Source organism: Pristiophorus japonicus, chromosome 10 (genome assembly GCF_044704955.1).
Source record: "Pristiophorus japonicus isolate sPriJap1 chromosome 10, sPriJap1.hap1, whole genome shotgun sequence".
NCBI classification, from domain to species: Eukaryota; Metazoa; Chordata; class Chondrichthyes; family Pristiophoridae; genus Pristiophorus; species Pristiophorus japonicus.
The window spans coordinates 205961542-205980057 of NC_091986.1; the positions used below are offsets into that span (position 1 = coordinate 205961542).

Sequence of the window (18516 nt, forward strand, 5' to 3'; positions counted from 1 at the left end):
AATGGAAGAGAATAATGTGGAAGCAAGTCATCCTCGACGTCGAGGGACTACCTATGATGATGATGGGTGCTAGTCAATTCTGTCTAGGTTCACTGCACTGGCATCCATAGTAGATTCTTTCAAGATCAGCTGGACTTGAACACGAGCCTCAGGTGAAAGGACAGTGTGTTACCCCACTGCCTCATCCTATGCCCCAATGGGTGTGCGTTTTTTTTTTAAAGACTCCAGTTTTGACCAACCTTCTTCTTCCCCACTGTAATGTGGTAAGAAAACTTGTCTGTAGGTTACTGGTGTTATTTCTTGGCTTTTACTTCCTGGGACCTATTTGAATGCAGTGTTCGTGTACTGCTTAATGAACATTGAAAGGCATTTACTTCAAAGATTTATTAAGTAGTGTACGATTGATCCTGAGAGATGCTGGAACGAGATTGGTAGCAAGTTGGTAGCAATGCGGTGGAGGAGGATTTCCTGGAGTGTATTAGGGATGGCTTTCTAGACCAATATGTCGAGGAACCAACTAGAGAGCTGGCCATCCTAGACTGGATGTTGTGTAATGAGAGGGGACTAATTAGCAATCTTGTTGTGCGAGGCCCCCTGGGGAAGAGTGACCATAATATGGTAGAATTCTTTATTAAGATGGAGAGTGACAGTGTTAATTCAGAGACTAGGGTCCTGAACTTAAGGAAAGGTAACTTTGATGGTATAAGACGTGAATTGGCTAGTATAGACTGGCAAATGATACTTAAAGGGTTGACAGTGGATAGGCAATGGCAGACATTTGTAGATTACATGGATGAATTACAACAATGGTACATCCCCGTCTGGAGTAAAAATAAAAAAAGGAAGGTGGCTCAACCGTGGCTTACAAAGGAAAATTAGGGATAATGTTAAATCCAAGGAAGAGGCATATAAATTGGCGAGAGAAAGTAGCAAACCTGAGGACTGGGAGAAATTTAGAATTAAGCAGAGGAGGACAAAGGGTCTAATTAGGAGGGTGAAAATAAAGTATGAGAGGAAGCTTGCAGGGAACATAAAAACTGACTGCAAAAGCTTCTATAGATATGTGAAGAGAAAAAGATTAGTGAAGACCAACATAGGTCTTTTGCAGACAGAATCAGGTGAATTTATAATGGGAAACAAAGAAATGGCAGACCAATTGAACAAACACTTTGGATCTGTCTTCACTAAGGAAGACACAAATAACCTTCCGGAAATACTGGGGGTTCGAGGGTCTAGCGAGACGGAGGAACTGATGGAAAAACTTATTAGTCAGGAAATTGTGTTCGGGAAATGGATGGGATTGAAGGCCGATAAATCCCCAGGGCCTGATAGGCTGCATTCCAGAGTACTTAAGGAAGTGGCCCTAGAAATAGTGGATGCATTGGTGATCATTTTCCAACATTCTATTGACTCTGGATCAGTTCCTATGGACTGGAGGGTAGCTAATGTAACATCACTTTTTTAAAAAAAGGAGGTAGAGAGAAAATGGGGAATTATAGCCCGGTTAGCCTGACATCGGTGGTGGGGAAAATGTTGGAATCAATTATTAAAGATGAAATAGCAGCGCATTTGGAAAGCAGTGACCGGATCGGTCCAAGTCAGCATGGATTTATGAAAGAGAAATCGTGCTTGACAAATCTAGAATTTTTTGAGGATGTAACTAGTAGAGTGGACAAGGGAGAACCAGTGGATGTGGTGTATTTGGACTTTCAAAAGGCTTTTGACAAGGTCTCACACAAGAGCAAAATTAAAGCACATGGTATTTGGGGTAATGTATTGATGTGGATAGAGAACTGGTTGGCAGACAGGAAACAGAGAGTCGGAATAAACGAGTCCTTTTCAGAATGGCAGGCAGTGACCAGTGGGGCGCCGCAGGGTTCAGTGCTGGGACCTCAGCTATTTACAATATACATCAATGATTTAGATGAAGGAAATGAATGTAATATCTCCAAGTTTGCAGATGACACTGAGCTGGGTGGCGGTGTGAGCTGCGAGGAGGATGCTAAGAGACTGCAGGGTGACTTGGACAGATTAGGTGCGTGGGCAAATGCATGGCAGATGCTGTATAATGTGGATAAATGTGAGGTTATCCACTTTGGTGGCAAAAACAGGAAGATAGGATATTATCTGAATGGTGACAGATGAGGAAAAGGGGAGGTGCAATGAGACCTGGGTGTCATGGTACATCAGTCATTGAAGGTTGGCATGCAGGTAAAGCAGGTGGTGAAGAAGGCAAATGGCATGTTGACCTTATAGCGAGAGGATTTGAGTATAGGAGCAGGGAGGTCTTACTGCAGTTGTACAGGGCCTTGATGAGGCCACACTGGAATATTGTGTTCAGTTTTGGTCCCCTAATCTGAGGAAGGATGTTCTTGCTATTGAGGGAGTGCAGCGAAGGTTCACCAGATTGATTCCTGGGATGGCAGGACTGACGTATGAGGAGAGACTGGATCAACTGGGCTTGTATCCACTGGCGTTTAGAAGAATGAGAGGGGATCTCATAGAAACATATAAAATTCTGACGGGATTGGACAGATTAGAGGAAGAATGTTCCCGTTGCTGGGGAGTTCCAGAACCAGGGGTCACAGTCCAAGAATAAGGGGTTAAGAATAAGGGGTAAGCCATTTAGGACCGAGATGAGGAGAAACTTCTTCACTCAGAGAGTGGTTAACCTGTGGAATTCTCTACGGCATATAGTTGTTGATGCCAGTTCACTGGATATATTCAAAAGGGAGTTAGATGTGGCCCTTACGGCCAAAGGGATCAAGGGGTATGGAGAGAAAGCAGGAAAGGGGTACTGAGGTTGAATGATCAGCCATGATCATATTGATTGGCGGTGCAGGCTCGAAGGGCCGAATGGCCTACTCCTGCACCTATTTTCGATGTTTGTGTTTATCTCAATGGGATTGGAATGCAAAGGCGAGGAAGTGATGCTGCAGTTGTACAGTAGGCCATGACGATATCCTTACATTATTCTTGGTGTCCTTGTTTCATGTCCGAGGGCTAGAGTTTGCACTGTTTCACCGCCCGGTTTCTCGGCGGTATTGGCCGTTTACCGGGTCGGTGAAATATTCCCTAGCTGAGGCATGCCGGCGGGTTCGAAGTCCCGCTGGGAGGCGGACCACTGGCGTGCACCGTCCACAGATCGTCCTGGCGCGAACTTTGGCTGAGCGGGGACCCGTAGGTAAGTATATAAAAAAAATATTAAAACCACCCTCGAGGCTCAGTGGAGCCTGGTGGTAGGTAAGTAGGTCTGCAAGAAAAATAGTTTTTTTACTATTTATTTTCAAAATCTGTTGGGGTGATTTCATTTAAAAGTGTGTTGGGAATGTTTTTGGGATTTTTTAAGTTAGGTTTTTTGAAAAATTATTTTTATTCTTTTTCTCGTGTTAGGCCCAACCCGCAGCCCTGGGGTAAATTTTTATAGATTTTTAAATTTTTCGCCTAAGCACTGCCCAATCGAGCCGAAATTGCACTTTTCCACCCAGATTGGGGGTGCAAGGCCCATATTTTTTGCTGGGTGGATTTTAAAAAAAAAATAAAAAATTTGGGGGAAGTTTTCGCCGGCGATAATCTTCCCAGTCTTCACGGTTTTAACATAGAAACATAGAAAATAGATGCAGGAATGGGTCATTCGGCCCTTCGAGCCTGCACCACCATTTAATAAGATCATGGCTGATCATTCACCTCAGGACCCCTTTCCTGCTTTCTCTCCATACCCCTTGATCCCTTTAGCCGTAAGGGCCACATCTAACTCCCTCTTGAAGATATTCAATGAACTGGCCTCAACAACTCTCTGCGGCAGGGAATTCCACAGGTTAACTACTCTCTGAGTGAAGAAGTTTCTCCTCATCGCAGTCCTAAATGGCTTACCCCTTATCCTAAGACTGTGTTCCCTGGTTCTGGACTTCCCCAACATTGGGAACATTCTACCCGCATCTAACCTGTCCCGTCCCGTCAGAATCTTGTACGTTTCTGAGATCCCCTCTCATCCTTCTAAACTCCAGTGTACAAAGGCCCAGTTGATCCAGTCTCTCCTCATATGTCAGTCCTGCCATCCCAGGAATCAATCTGGTGAACCTTCACTGCACTCCCTCAGTAGCAAAAACGTCCTTCCTCAGATTAAGAGACCAAAACTGAACACACTATTCCAGGTGAGGCCTCACCAAGGCCCTGTACAACTGCAGTAAGACCTCCCTGCTCCTATACTCAAATCCCCTAGCTATGAAGGTCAACATGCCATTTGCCGCCTTCACCGCCTGCTGTACCTGAATGCCAACTTTCAATGACTGATGAACCATGACACCCAGGTCTCGTTGCACCTCCCCTTTTCCTAATCTGCCGCCATTCAGATAATATTCTGCCTTTGTGTTTTTGCCACCAAAGTGGATAACCTCACATTTATCCACATTATACTGCATCTGCCATGCATTTGCCCACTCTCCTAACCTGTCCAAGTCACCCTGCAGCCTCTTCGCATCCTCCTCACAGCTCACACCGCCACCCAGTTTAGTGTCATCTGCAAACTTGGAGATATTACCCTCAATTCTTTCATCCAAATCATTAATGTATATTGTGAAGAGCTGGGGTCCCAGCACTGAGCCCTGCGGTACACCACTAGTTACTGCCTGCCATTCTGAAAAGGACCCGTTTATCCTGACTCTGCTTCCTGCCTGCCAATCAATTCTCTATCCACACCAGTACATTACCTCAATACCATGTGCCTTGATCTTGTACACCAATCTCTTATGTGGTACCTTGTCAAAGGCCTTTTGAAAGTCCAAATACACCACATCCACTGGTTCTCCCTTGACCACTCTACTAGTTACATCCTCAAAAAATTCCAGAAGATTTGTCAAGCATGATTTCCCTTTTGTAAATCCATGCTGTCTTGGACTGATCCTGTCACTGCTTTCCAAATGTGCTGCTATTACATCTTTAATAATTGATTCCAACATTTTCCCCACTACTGATGTCAGGCTAACAGGTCTATAATTACCTGTTTTCTCTCTCCCTCCTTTTTTAAAAAGTGGTGTTACATTAGCTACTCTCCAGTCCATAGGAACTGATCCAGAGTCAATAGACTGTTGGAAAATAATCACCAATGCGTCCACTATTTCTAGGGCCACTTCCTTAAGTACTCTGGGATGCAGACTATCAGGCCCCGAGGATTTATCGGCCTTCAATCCCATCAATTTGCCTAACATAATTTCCTGCTTAATAAGGATATCCTTCAGTTCCTCCTTCTCACTAGACACTCGGTCCCCTATATTTCCGGAAGATTATTTGTGTCTTCCTTCATGAAAACAGAACCAAAGTATTTGTTTAACTGGTTCGCCATTTCTTTGTTCCCCATTATAAATTCACATGAATCTGACTGCAAGGGACCTATGTTTGTTTTCACTAATCTTTTTCTCTTCACATATTTATGGAAGCTTTTGCAGTCAGTTTTTATGTTCCCGGCAAGCTTCCTCTCATACTAGATTTTCCCCCTCCGAATTAAACCCTTTGTCCTCCTCTGCTGTATTACAAAATTCTCCCAGTCCTCAGGTTTGCTGCTTTTTCTGGCCAATTTATATGCCTCTTCCTTGGATTTAACACTATCCTTAATTTCCCTTGTTAGCCACGGTTGAGCCACCTTCCCCGTTTTATTTTTACTCCAGACAGGGATGTACAATTGTTGAAGTTCATCCATGTGATCTTTAAATGTTTGCCATTGCCTATCCACCGTCAACTCTTTAAGTAGCACTCGCCAGTCTATTCTAGCCAATTCACGCCTCATACCATCGAAGTTACCTTTCCACAAGTTCAGGACCCTAGTCTCCGAATTAACTGTGTCACTCTCCATCTTAATAAAGAATTCGATCATATTATGGTCACTCTGCCCCCAAGGGGCCTCGCACAACAAGATTGTTAATTAGTCTTTTCTCATTACACATCACCCAGTCTAGGATGGCCAGCCCTCTAATTGGTTCCTCGACATATTGGTCTAGAAATCCATCCCTAATACACTCCAGGAAATCCACCTCCACCGCATTGCTATCAGTTTGGTTAACCCAGTCAATATGTAGATTGAAGTCGCCCATGATAACTGCTGTACCTTTATTACACGCATCCCTTATTTCTTGTTTGATGCTGTCCCCATCCTCATTATTACTGTTTGGTGGTCTGTACACAACTCCCACTAGCGTTTTCTGCCCTTTGGTATTCCGCAGCTCCACCCATACCGATTCTACATCGTCCAGGCTAATGTCCCTCCTTACTATTGCATTAATTTCCTCTTTAACCAGCAACGCCACCCCATCTGCTTTTCCTTTCTGTCTAACCTTTCTAAATGTTGAATACCCCTGGATGTTGAGTTCCCAGCCTTGGTCACTCTGGAGCCATGTCTCCGTGATGCTAATTACATCATATCCATTAACTGCTATCTGCGCAATTAATTCATCCACCTATTTCGAATACTCTTTGCATTGAGGCACAGAGCCTTCAGGCTTGTCTTTTTAACACCCTTTGCTCCTTTAGGATTTTGCTGTAATGTGGCCCTTTTTGCTTTTTGCCTTGGGTTTCTCTGACCTCCACTTTTACTTTTCTTATTTCTATCTTTATGTTTTGCTCCCATTCTACTTCCCTTTGTCTCCCTGCAGAGGTTCCCATCCTCCTGCTTTATTAGTTTGACCCCTCCCCAACAGCACTAGCAAATACTCCCCTGAGGACATTGGTTCCAGTCCTGCCCTGGTGCAGACCATCCGGTTTGTACTGATTCCAATGTCCCAGGAATTTGAATCCCTCCCTTCTGCACCACTCCTCAAACCATGTATTCATCTGAGCTATCCTGCGATTCCTACTCTGACTAGCACGTGGCGCTGGTAGCAATCCTGAGATTACTACTTTTGAGGTCCTATTTTTAATTTAGCTCCTAGCTCCCTAAATTCGTCTTGTAGGACCTCATCCCGTTTTTTACCTATATGCACCATGACAACAGGCTGTTTACCCTCCCCCTTCAAAATGTCCTGCACCCGCTCCAAGACATCCTTGGACCTTGCACCAGGGAGGCAACATACCATCCTGGAGTCTTGGTTGCGGCCGCAGAAACGTCTATCTATTCCCCTTACAATCGAATCCCCTATCACTATAGCTCTCCCACTCTTTTTTTTTTTTTTTTCCTGCCCTCCTGTGCAACAGAGCCACCCACGGTGCCATGGACTTGGCGTCTGCTGCTGTCCTCCCCTGATGAGTCATCTCCCTCAACCGTACCCAAAGCGGTGTATCTGTTTTGCAGGGGGTTGACCACAGGGGACCCCTGCACTACCTTCCTTACACTGCTCTTCCTGTTGGTCACTCATGCCCTATCTGGCTGTGTAACCTTTACCTGCGGTGTGACCAACTCATTAAATGTGCTATTCACGACATCCTCAGCATCGCACCTGCTCCAGAGTGAATCTACCTGCAGCTCCAGTGCCGCAATGCGGTCTGTCATGAGCTGCAGCTGGATACACTTCCCGCACATGAGCGACCCCTTATTCTGAAACTATGTCCCCTAGTTCTAGATTCCCACATGAGGGGAAACATCCTCTCTGCATCTACCCTGTTGAGCCCCTTCAGAATCTTATATGTTTCAATAAGATCACCTCTCATTCTTCTAAAAGGGGCTTTTCCAAAGCTTTGTCGTTCTATCTTAACCAAGCTAGATGAGCAAAGAAGTTGTTCTGGATAAGTGACAATTTAGTTGCTGGAGAAATTTGAAAATAAAATTTTTTATAATCTTGGGGTGGATTTTCAAGTGGTTGCCCGAGAATGAAACTGGCAGTTTCTATAATGGGCAGAGGATCCAAAAGACCAATTTGGCACCCAGGAGGCTAATTGTGAAACTATCCCTCGGTCAAGACTTGGGCTGGATTTTTGGTTCTGGTCATTTCGGGGCGGTAATGGCGGCGGGGCGGAAATGTTTGCGCCAGGATGTGGTTTGCGCCTGCAGCCACAAAATTTGCCATCTGCGCCCTGAGTGTGGGGCGGAGCGCTCAGGGAGGTGTACCTCTCTTAGGCCACAAGGCCGGCTGACCAACTGAAAATCCGTTGCTAAAGAGCCAACCTCAGTGTGCCCTGAGAGAGGCTTCCGTGGGGGGAAAAAAAAGCACCCCACAAAACACGCAAAAAACATTCCCAATACCTTGCACACCCCACATTTGGATAAATCGGAACGATAAAAACAAACAAAACAATCACACTTGCCTCATTCATTACTTGCTTCACTCACTGCCACCGGGACAGCTCTGACCGGCTGGTTTTCCAGGCGGTCCCACTAGGGGGGGGGGGGCTAGAGTGCCAGCGTCCAACAAAAATCGATGCGCTGTCGAAACCGGTGACGTTCCACACCGGCTCAACATTCCCGGCGGTGCTGCTCAGCGCCCCCCCCCCCCAGTAAAATCGGCAACTTATTTCCCGGCGGGACACTGGGAGCTGGCCGCCAGCCCAGAAACCATCCCTGCTGCCATTACCATCCCTCCGGGGTGCTAACAGAGGCGGCAACATGGGGAAAGTCCAGCCTCCTAGTCTTGCTCTTGTTCCCGCCATTTGAGTTTGGATTGCACGAAAACATTAGCAGCAACATGCACGAATCCGTGATCTTAATTTGGGTTTATTCATTTCCCCCCCCCCCATCACCCCACCCCCAAGAGGAAAGTTTGCCTTTTTTTTTTAATGTGCAGTAGCAATAATTATGTGGTAGAGACTAAACCTAGTGTGAAGATATGAGATTTACAGAACATTTCCCTTATTTTCAGCAGCCAGTATTTGCACATAAACCTGCAGCTAATGTAGGACAAAAGAACGTTCAACCCAAAAAGTCGTCTCTGAAGATGGTACATGTGAATATCAGACAGCAACTCGCCTCGTAAATCAAACCTCTCAACTACCCAGCCATTTTAAAAAAAAAAAACAATTTGTAATCTAATACTTGGGAATGTTAGTTAGCAACGCCACACAAAGAGGTCGAAATCTGGTTTATTACGCCACCCGTTACCGCCGGAGACGTGCGGTTACGTACTTGCCGTCGGTGGTGACCGGTTTCCTGGGCCGTTGGAAAATTTAGCTGGGCGGTGGGGGGGTGGGGGGGAGGGAGGTGCCAAGACCTACCGCTGCGCGCTCGGCCGCCACCCACGTGGTGACGTCATCGAGCGTGCAATGCCCCCTTGCCGCCGCCGATGTGATATTTGGGGAGTACAGGCCTCCTTACCGGCAGGCGTCCGTACACCCTGGGGAAGGTGGTGGGACTTCCGGGGGCGGGGGGGGCGTCCAGGGATCAGGGTAAGTGGTGGTTATTTTTTTTTAGCATTTAGGTATTAATGGGACCAGTGGGGAGATGTGGGTGAGGGAAAATGAATGAAACTTTATTTTTTCTCTTTTTATACACTTGCCGTCGGGAAATTCGCCACTTTTAGCACTGCTCTCATCTTTGGGTGGCAAAACTGAATTTTGCCCTTTGAGGCGGCGACTACTGGCATTAAACTCTTCGAAGGTTTTTGATTTTAACAAATCCTTTTCGGTATCATTACGTAAAAGGGCACAACCTTTTTACACCGGATTGCTTTGTGAACTCTATGCAAACCGTGCCACATCTTTATGCCGGTTGAGTACGGGGCACCATGTCGGGAGCGATCCGTAACTCGCTCCATCCTGCCTCGGCAATCGTTCCCACCACACATCCTCGATGTTTCCGATTCTAATGCAGTGCCTGTCTGTTTTAGTGGGGAATCTCTGGGGGCGTGGCGGGGTGGGCAAAATACCTCAGCAATAACTGTTACTGTTGATCGAGTGATCACGGTCCTGTTAGTACCCAGAGGAGTACGTTAGTTAAGATGCTGGACTTGTAGTCCACAGGTCTGCACATAATTCAGAGATTGTGAGTTCTAAATCCCACCATGGCAGTTTGAGAATTTGACTTCAGCTTTTTATAAAGATATTTAGTTTTACTTACTGATGCCAGTATTTTTTTTTTAAAGCAGAAGCTGATATCAGTATGGTCACCATGAAGCAGTCCGATTGTGGTAAAAACCCAACTGGTTCATTAATGTCTCTTAGGGAATAAAATCTGCCGGCCTTACCCGGTCTGGCCTATATGTGACTCCATTCCTACACCAAGGTGGTTGACTCTTAACTGCCCTCTGAAGTGGCCGAGCGAGCCACTCGGGGCGACCGATAGTAAATACAAGGCTACACTTACTGTGCATTAGGTGTTTGATTGCACAGCGCATCAGTTTGTTTTCCTTCCTGCTCGCTCTCCTCGTGGTTTATGACCTTTTGAAGGTAGTGTAGTGGTTCTGTTACCGGACTAGTAATCCGGAGGCCTGGACTAATGATCCTCCACGACAGCTTTGATTTCAGTTGATGAAAAGTCGGTTACAGTAAAAGTGACCATGAAGCTGCTGGATAGTCACGCAAAAAAAAAAACAACTGGTTCACTCCTGACCTTCAGGGAAGGACACCTGCTTCCTTACCGGGCCTGGCCCATACGTGACTCTCTTCCTGCACCAACTTGGTTAACTCGCTGCCCTCTGGGCCTAGCAAGTCACACTGTTGTATGAAAGAAGTCTCAGCACCACATTTTCAGGATAACGAGGGATGGGCAATAAATTACAGCCTGGACAGTGACTTCCAAGAAATAATTTTAAAACTTTTTTTTTTTGTTACAAGGTTACATTTTGCATAATGACTGCAGCTTTGCCTTGTTCAGTTCCTGTTAATCATAAGTTACTTACTTCGAAAGCTGGGATATTAACGGATCTCTTATGTTTGCCCAATTTTTTCTTTAGAGAAAAGAAAAGACGCCCCCCAGTCCAAGTGTATCGACCGTTCAAGTAAGTATGCGTCTGTCAGTGAGAAACGGCGGCACTTTTTACATTTTGAAGTGACTTGTAGTGATGGCAATTTATGTTAACTCCTAATCCAGTCCTTCCAGCAGGGAGCCATGCCCCCCAGGGAAGGTGGGTTGTATCTGGCCCACTCCAGTAGTGATGGCACTTTGGGTTAACTCCTAATCCAGAATCCAGTTCTGCCAGCAGGGAGCTGTGCGCCCACCCGCACCCCCATGGAAGGTGGGTTATATCTGGACCACTCTCGCTACAATCGTGGCTGGCAGGGTTGCCAACTCTGGTCGGACGTATTCCTGGAGGTTCCATCACATGACCTCCCGCCTCAAACTACCCCCCCCCCCCCACACACTCCTGTCATTGGTCCATCCTCTGGGCTCGCTGCTTTCCCACAGCCAATTGGAAAGGGAGCAGACTCCAAGGGGGGAATTTTTCGAAGGGCTCAGTGGGCAAATTTGATGGCGGGTCGGGTGAGAATCTTTTAAATTTTGATCTCCTCGGGAACCCGGCGTTATCCTGCCGCCACGTTACTGTCCCAGATGTCGGGTCTGTCAACGTGAAAATAGAATCATAGAAATTTACAGCACGGAATGAGGACATTTCGGCCCATCATGTCCGCGCCGGCTGACCAAGAGTTATCCAGCCTAATCCTATTTTCCAGCTCTTGGTCCGTAGCCCAGTAAGTTACGACACTTTAAGTGCACATCCAAGTATCTTTTAAATTTGGTGATGTTCCTGCCTCTACCACCCTTTCAGGCAATGAGTTCCAGAACCCCCCACCCGCTGGGTGAAGAAATTTCTTCTCGTATCTCCTCTAAACCTCCCCCAATTTCTTTAAATCTATGCCCCCTGGTTGCTGAACGCTCTGCTAAGGAAAACACTCTATCCACTCTATCCAGGCCCCTCATAGTTTTATACACCTCAATCAGGTCTCACCTCATCCTCCTCTGTCCAAGGAAAACAGACCCAGCATCTCCAATCTTTCCCATAGCGAAAATTCTCCAGTCCAGGCAAAATTCTTGTAAATCTCCTCTGCACCCTTTGAACATAAGGCCATAAGAACATAAGAAATAGGAGCAGGGTTAGGCCATTCGGCCCATCGAGCCTGCTCCACCATTCAATAAGATCATGACTGATCTGATCATGGACTCAGTTCCACTTCCCTGCCTGCTCCCCATAACCCTTTATTCCCTTATCGCTCAAAAATCTGTCTATCTCCGCCTTAAATATATTCAATGACCCAGCCTCCACAGCTCTCTGGATCAGAAAATTCCATAGATTTACAACCCTCTGAAAGAAGAAATTCCTCCTCATCTCAGTTTTAAATGGGCAGCCCTTTATTCTGAGACTATGTCCCCTAGTTTTAGATTCCCCTATGAGTGGAAATATCCTCTCTGCATCCACCTTGTCAAGCCCCCTCATTATCTTTTATGTTTCGATAAGATCATCTCTCACTCTTCTGAACTCCAATATATATCGGCTCAACCTAACTTCATGAATCAACCTAGTGAACCTTCAGCCTCCAATGCAAGTATATCCTTCCTTAAATTCGGAGACCAAAACTGTACGCAGTACTCCAGGTGTGGCCTCACCAATACCCTGTACAGTTGTAGCAGGACTTCTCTGCTTTTATACTCTATCCCCCCAACATTCCATTTGCCTTCCTGATTACTTGCTGTACTTGCATACTAACTTTTTGTGTTTCATGCACAAGGACCCCCAGGTGTCTCTGTACTGCTGCACTTTTCAATTTTTCTCCATTTAAATTGTAATATGCTTTTCTTTTTTTTTTACTGCCAAAGTGGATAGCCTCATATTTTCCCACACTATACTCCCATCTGCCAAATTTTTGCCCACTCACTTAGCCTGTCTCTATCCCTCTGCAAATATTTTGTGTCAATCTCCATTTGTTTTCCCACCCATCTTTGTATCATCAGCAAACTTGGCTACATTACACTCAGTCCCTTCATCCAAGTCATTAATATAGATTGTAAATAATTGGCGTCCCAGCACTGATCCCTGCAGCACCCCACTAGTTACTGTTTGCAACCAGAAAATTATCCATTTATCCCGACTTTGTTTTCTGTTAGTTCGCCAATCCTCTATCCATGCTTAATATATTATCCCCTACCCCATGAACTTTTATTTTGTGCAGATCCTTTTATGTGGCACCTTATCGAATGCCTTCTGGAAATCCAAATACACCACATCCACTGGTTCCCTCTTATCCACCCTGCTCACTACATCCTCGAAAGAACTCCATCAAATTTGTCAAACCTGATTTTCCCTTTCATAAAATTATGCTGCCTGTGTGATTTGAATTATGCTTTTCCGAATGTCCTGCCACTGCTTCTTTAATAATGGACTCCTCGGGTCTTAAAAGAAGTGGCTGCAGAGATAGTGGATGCCTTAGTTGTAATCTTCCAAAATACCCTGGATTCTGGGACGATCCCAACGGATTGGAAAACCGCAAATGTAACGTCCCTATTTAAAAAAGGAGGCAGACAAAAAGCAGGAAACTATAGACCAGTTGGCCTAACATCTGCCATTGGGAAAATGTTGGAGTCCATTATTAAAGAAGCAGTAGTGGGACATTTGGAAAAGCATCATTCAATCAAATAGAGCCAGGTTTAATGAAAGGGAAGTCATGGCGCAGGCTCGAGGGGCCAAATGGCCTACTCCTGTTCCTATTTCTTATGTTGATGGTCAATAAGTTAATGAGTCTTCTTGGAGGGCAGCACAGTAGAATCTTCATCCTCACCAAAGATCTATATACATGTACTTTATGGTAAGGTTTGGATATTTGTTGAGGTGGCTGGTTGTTTTGACTTGCCACTATCTAACCCAGAGATGGTGAAGCCAATTGTAGCAGCTTATTCTTCACCATGGCAGAGATTGGCCAAAGCGACATGAACTGCAATCTTCATCATCATCATATGCAGTCCCTCAGAATCGAGGAGGACTTGCTTTCACTCTCAAAATGAGTTTTCAGGTGACTGAACAGTCCAATACGAGAATTACAGTCTCTGTCACAGGTGGTAAAGACAGTGGTTGAGGGAAAGGGTGGGTGGGGACTGGTTTGCTGCACGTTCCTTCCGCTGCCTGCGTTTGGTTTCTGCATGCTCTCGGCAATGAGACTCGAGGTGCTCAGTGCCCTCCCGGATACACTTCCTCCACTTAAGGCGGTCTTTGGCCGGGTACTCCCAGGTGTCGGTGGGGATGTTGCATTTTAATTCAGAGGGCTTTGAGGGGTGTCCTTGTAATGTTTCCTCTGGCCACCTCGGGCTTGTTTTCTGTGAAGGAGTTCCGAGTAGAATGTTCGCACCCTGGCTCTGGTCTGTGTGGCTTGGTGCTACATGTGATGTGGGATACGGTGCCAAGGCAGGTGGATGGAGTTAGATCAGCCACGATCTCATTAAATGGCGGAACAGGCTCGAGGGGCTGAATGGGCCTACTCTTGTTGCTATGAGGCAGTGTGCAATTTACTCAGTAGGCCTTCTGCCCCGGAGTAGTTTTCGGACACCGCACATGCCAAAGCCAGATTGACAGTAGGCAACAAGTACCTGAAACCTTCACTGACCACAGCGAAGGCTTTGTTGGTTTTCAATATTCACGGGAGAAATGAAGAGAGTGGCAGAAAGTGGTCGCCACAACGGCAGTTTAAAATTATGGAACCCTTTGCAAGAGAAATAGAATTTGAGTTAATCAGTCACTATAAATCATGCTATTTTGAAAGTTTGAATATTAATATATTTATATTTGCACAATCTTTCATTTTGAAAACTGAACAGATCCCTCTGGTCACATCTGAGCTGACTGAACAAGTAAGTGTATCTTTTACAATGAGAATCTGAGGCACATTTTATTTTTTATTTGTTTTGGTTTTGTCGCATTCTTTCCTTGGAGAATAGTGTAAAATAATGGAACAGTTCCATTATATTGTATAATATTATATAACATATGCCTATTTCCACCTCCGTAACATCGCCCACCTCCGCAACATCGCCCGCCTCCACCCTTGCCTCTGCTCACCCGCTGCTGAAACCCTCATCCATGCCTTTGTTACCTCTAGACTTGACTATTCCAACGTACTCCTGGCTGGCTTCCCACATTCTACCCTACGAATACTAGAGGTGATCCAAAACTCTGCTGCCCGTGTCCTAACTCGCACCGAGTCCCGCTCACCCATCACCCACTGTGTGCTCGATGACCTACATTGGCTTCCGCTTAAGCAATGCATCAATTTAAAAATTCTCATTCCTGATTATAATCGCTCAACCATTGCCTTCTGTTGCCTCAACCCCAAGCTCTGGAACTCCCTGCCTAAACCTCTCCGCCTCTCTACCTCTCTCTGCTCTTTCAAGATGCTCCTTAAAACCTACCTCTTTGACCAAGCTTTTGGCCACCGCTACTTCTTGTGTGGCTCGGTATCAAATTTTTATAAGAACGTAAGAAATAGGAGCAGGAGTAGGCCATACGGCCCCTCGGGCCTGCTCCACCATTTAATACGATCACGGCTGATCTGATCATGGACTCGGGTCCACTTCCCTGCCCGCTCCCCATAACCCCTTAATCCCTTACCGGTTAAGAAACTGTCTATTTCTGTCTTAAATTTATTCAATGTCCCAGCTTCCACAGCTCTCTGAGGCAGCGAATTCCACAGATTCACAATCCTCTGAGAGAAGAAATTCCTCCTCATCTCAGTTTTAAATGGGCGGCTCCTTATTCTAAGATTATGCACTCTAATTCTAGTCTTCCCTATCAGAAACATCCTCTCTGCATCCACCCTGTCAAGCCCCCTCACAATCTTATACATTTCGATAAGATCACCTCTCATTCTTCTGCATTCCAATAAGTAGAGGCCCAACCTACTCAACCTTTCCTCATAAGTCAACCCCCTCATCCCCAGAATCAACCTGGTGAGCCTTCCCTGATCTCATAACACTCCTGTTATATATTTAAGGCTGAGATCTAGGGGAATAAAGGGATTTGGGGGTCAGGCGGGAAGTTGGAACTGAGGTTGACGATCAGCCGTGAGCTTACTGAATGGCGGAGCAGGCTTGAGGGGCCGTGTGGCCCACTCCTGCTCCGACATCTCATGTTCTCACGATCTCGCTGTCTGATTAACAGTCTGACATGAACGCTCCTTCCATAGCCTTAACCACCTGTTATGCCAGCCGTTAGGGTGATTAGTCCTGTATGACGGGAAGTTTTGCAAGCTTCCACAACCCGGACGATGAGGAGAGGGGGGAGTGGGTGATGGTGTGGGGGCACACCCACGTCCATCGCAGGCGCCCGTCGGCCAGGACGTCGACCCAGAATTCCGAGCCGGAGCTCTGGTCCCTGCTTGCCGAGACTGCGTGGCGTGGGCCTCGAGCCCTGCTCCTTCTGACTGAGGCAGGGCTGCCACCACTGAGGCACAGCCTCGCACCCTTTATTGCGAGGTGACCAGGAGTGATGGCAATTTTGGGGTGACTCTGTGATCAGGTACTGCAGGCGGCGAGCTGCTCCCCGACAGAACGTGGGTTGGAAATTCTAGACTACCATGTTGTAGACGAGGACCCGTGTTACCATACCATTGTGATACCACTGCCCCCCTCACTTTGGATCCCAGTCAAACTTGTGGATGTGCATGTGGCCTCTGGATAGAATTGGCAACTTAATGCCAATTTTACGCACTGTTTGTATACCCATTAACAATACAAAGAAAGACTTGCATTTATATAGCGCCTTTCACGACCTTGGGAAGTCGCAAAGTGCTTTACAGCCAATGAACTACTTTTGGAGTGTCGTCACTGTTGTAGGAAACACGGCAAGCCAATTTGCGTGCAAAAAGCTCCCACAAACAACAATGTGATCATGATCAGATAATTGTTATGTTGATTGAGGGATAAATATTGGCCAGGACACGGGGGATAACTCCCCTGCTCTTCTTCGAAATAGTGCCCTGGGATCTTTTACCTCCACCTGAGGGGGCAGACGGAGCCTTGGTTTAAAATATCATCTGAAAGACGGCACCTCCGACAGTGCAGCACTCCCTCAGCATGGCACTGACGTGTTGGCCTAGATTTTTGAGCTCGAGTCCCTGGAGTGGGATTTGAACCCACAACCCACTGACTCGGAGGCGAGTGTGCTACCCACTGAGCCTCGGCTGATGAGAAGAAACAGGAAAGCCTGGAAAAATACATTGGGCCAGTCCGCATCTGTAAAGCAAAAAAACAGAGGCACAGACTCTTGATCAGCAATCTTTTTCTCCCCACTCCTGAAGGTCGTTGTGCTTATGGCTGTGTTAACCTCTATTGCCTCACCTGAGTGACACTCTTCGTGTGTGAGCTTAGGTAGTAACTGGCAGGTCATTGGACCATGGCAGGCATCACAGCTCAGCACAAACCTGTCAGTATGCCGGTGTACACACAACAACAACTTGCATTTATATAGCGCCTTTAACGTAGTAAAATGTCCCAAGGCGCTTCACAGGAGCGTTATCAAATGCTGATTGACCTGGTATGCATTTTACATTCTCATTCTCAATAAATTTTAATTTTAACTAACTAATTAAAAAATCTGATTTTTAATAAATTAGTGATTTGGACTAAGTGCACATGACTGCAATTGGCTAAATTCTCTGTGACTGTGACTCACGGGTGCTTTCTCTCTGCTGCTCTCTCTCCCCCTCATCTCTCTCTCTCGCTCTCTCTCTCTCTCTCTCTCTCTCTCTCTGCCCCCCATCTCTCTCTCTGCTGCCCCCCATCTCTCTCTCTCTCTCTCTCTCTCTGCTGCCCCCAATCTCTCTCTCTCTCTCTCTCTCTCTCGCTGCTTCCCTCTCTCACTCTCTCATTCTGCTGCCCTCTCTATCTATCTCTCTCTCTCTCTCTCTCTTCTCTATCTCTCTCTCTATCTCTATCTATCTATCTCTCTCCCTCTGCCACTCTCTTGCTATCTTTCTCCCTCTCTTTAGCTCATGCTCTCCTTCTGTCGTTTGGTAAACCCCTGAATTCTCTGTGATCTCTGTTTCCCCTACCCCAGGAGGATATAGCAGCCTCTTTAGAAGAGCTGTCCTTTGAGGTGGCACCACATCAGGCCGTGAAGGACGAGGAAATGCGTCGATGGGAAGAAGGAAACGTTGACTACCTGGGGAAAGATGCTTTTGTAAACATACAGAAAAAATTGGACCGGTTCCTGAAGTAGTGTGTTAGATGTTGATCATGCGCTCTTGGGCCAAAACTCTTTTTTTTTTTGCTTATATATAATAATATGGATGGCAGCTCAATCCTGAGGCGAAGAAAACAAATTGACTGTCCATTTAATATTGCGTTGTATATAGATTTGTGTTTTGGATGAACGTGTGTGTGTATTTTTTTTACATTCATTAGTGCTATTAAAAAGGTTTACTGATTAGTTAATTTGATTTGCAATTAAAATGTACAGGGAGTAACTCATTTTACCTTTTATAGCATGAGACGTTGTAGCACCGGTATTTACTCGGCAGGTTTTCAAAGCTAGAGGGGTAGTTCTGGTCCGGAGATCCGGACGTGTTAAGGATAGGATCCTTGCCTGGATGCCAACCTGATTGGCGGGAATGCTCCAGTGACCCGGGTGCAGGTAAGTTCGTGCTGCGAGGGGTGGGGGATCGGGGGCAGAGATGGGGTCG

The 18516-nt window shown here is 46.1% G+C and overlaps 1 protein-coding gene across 4 annotated transcripts in view; it reads left to right on the forward strand.

Annotated features, from left to right (window-relative positions):
* gyg2 (glycogenin 2) overlaps positions 1–18268 on the forward strand; it is a 152598-nt gene extending 134330 nt beyond the window's left edge. For 2 of the 4 annotated variants that reach the window (XM_070892533.1, XM_070892532.1), the window contains 3 exons: positions 10809–10853; positions 14657–14689; positions 17892–18268. In XM_070892533.1, coding sequence (XP_070748634.1) covers positions 10809–10853; positions 14657–14689; positions 17892–18053 — 240 coding nt within the window. In that variant the 3' untranslated portion in view covers positions 18054–18268. Of the gene's footprint in view, positions 1–8780; positions 8865–10808; positions 10854–14656; positions 14690–17891 lie in introns of all 4 variants that reach the window. The other 2 variants (XM_070892530.1, XM_070892531.1) reach the window with 2 other exon arrangements.
* The last annotated feature ends 248 nt before the right edge of the window (positions 18269–18516 follow it).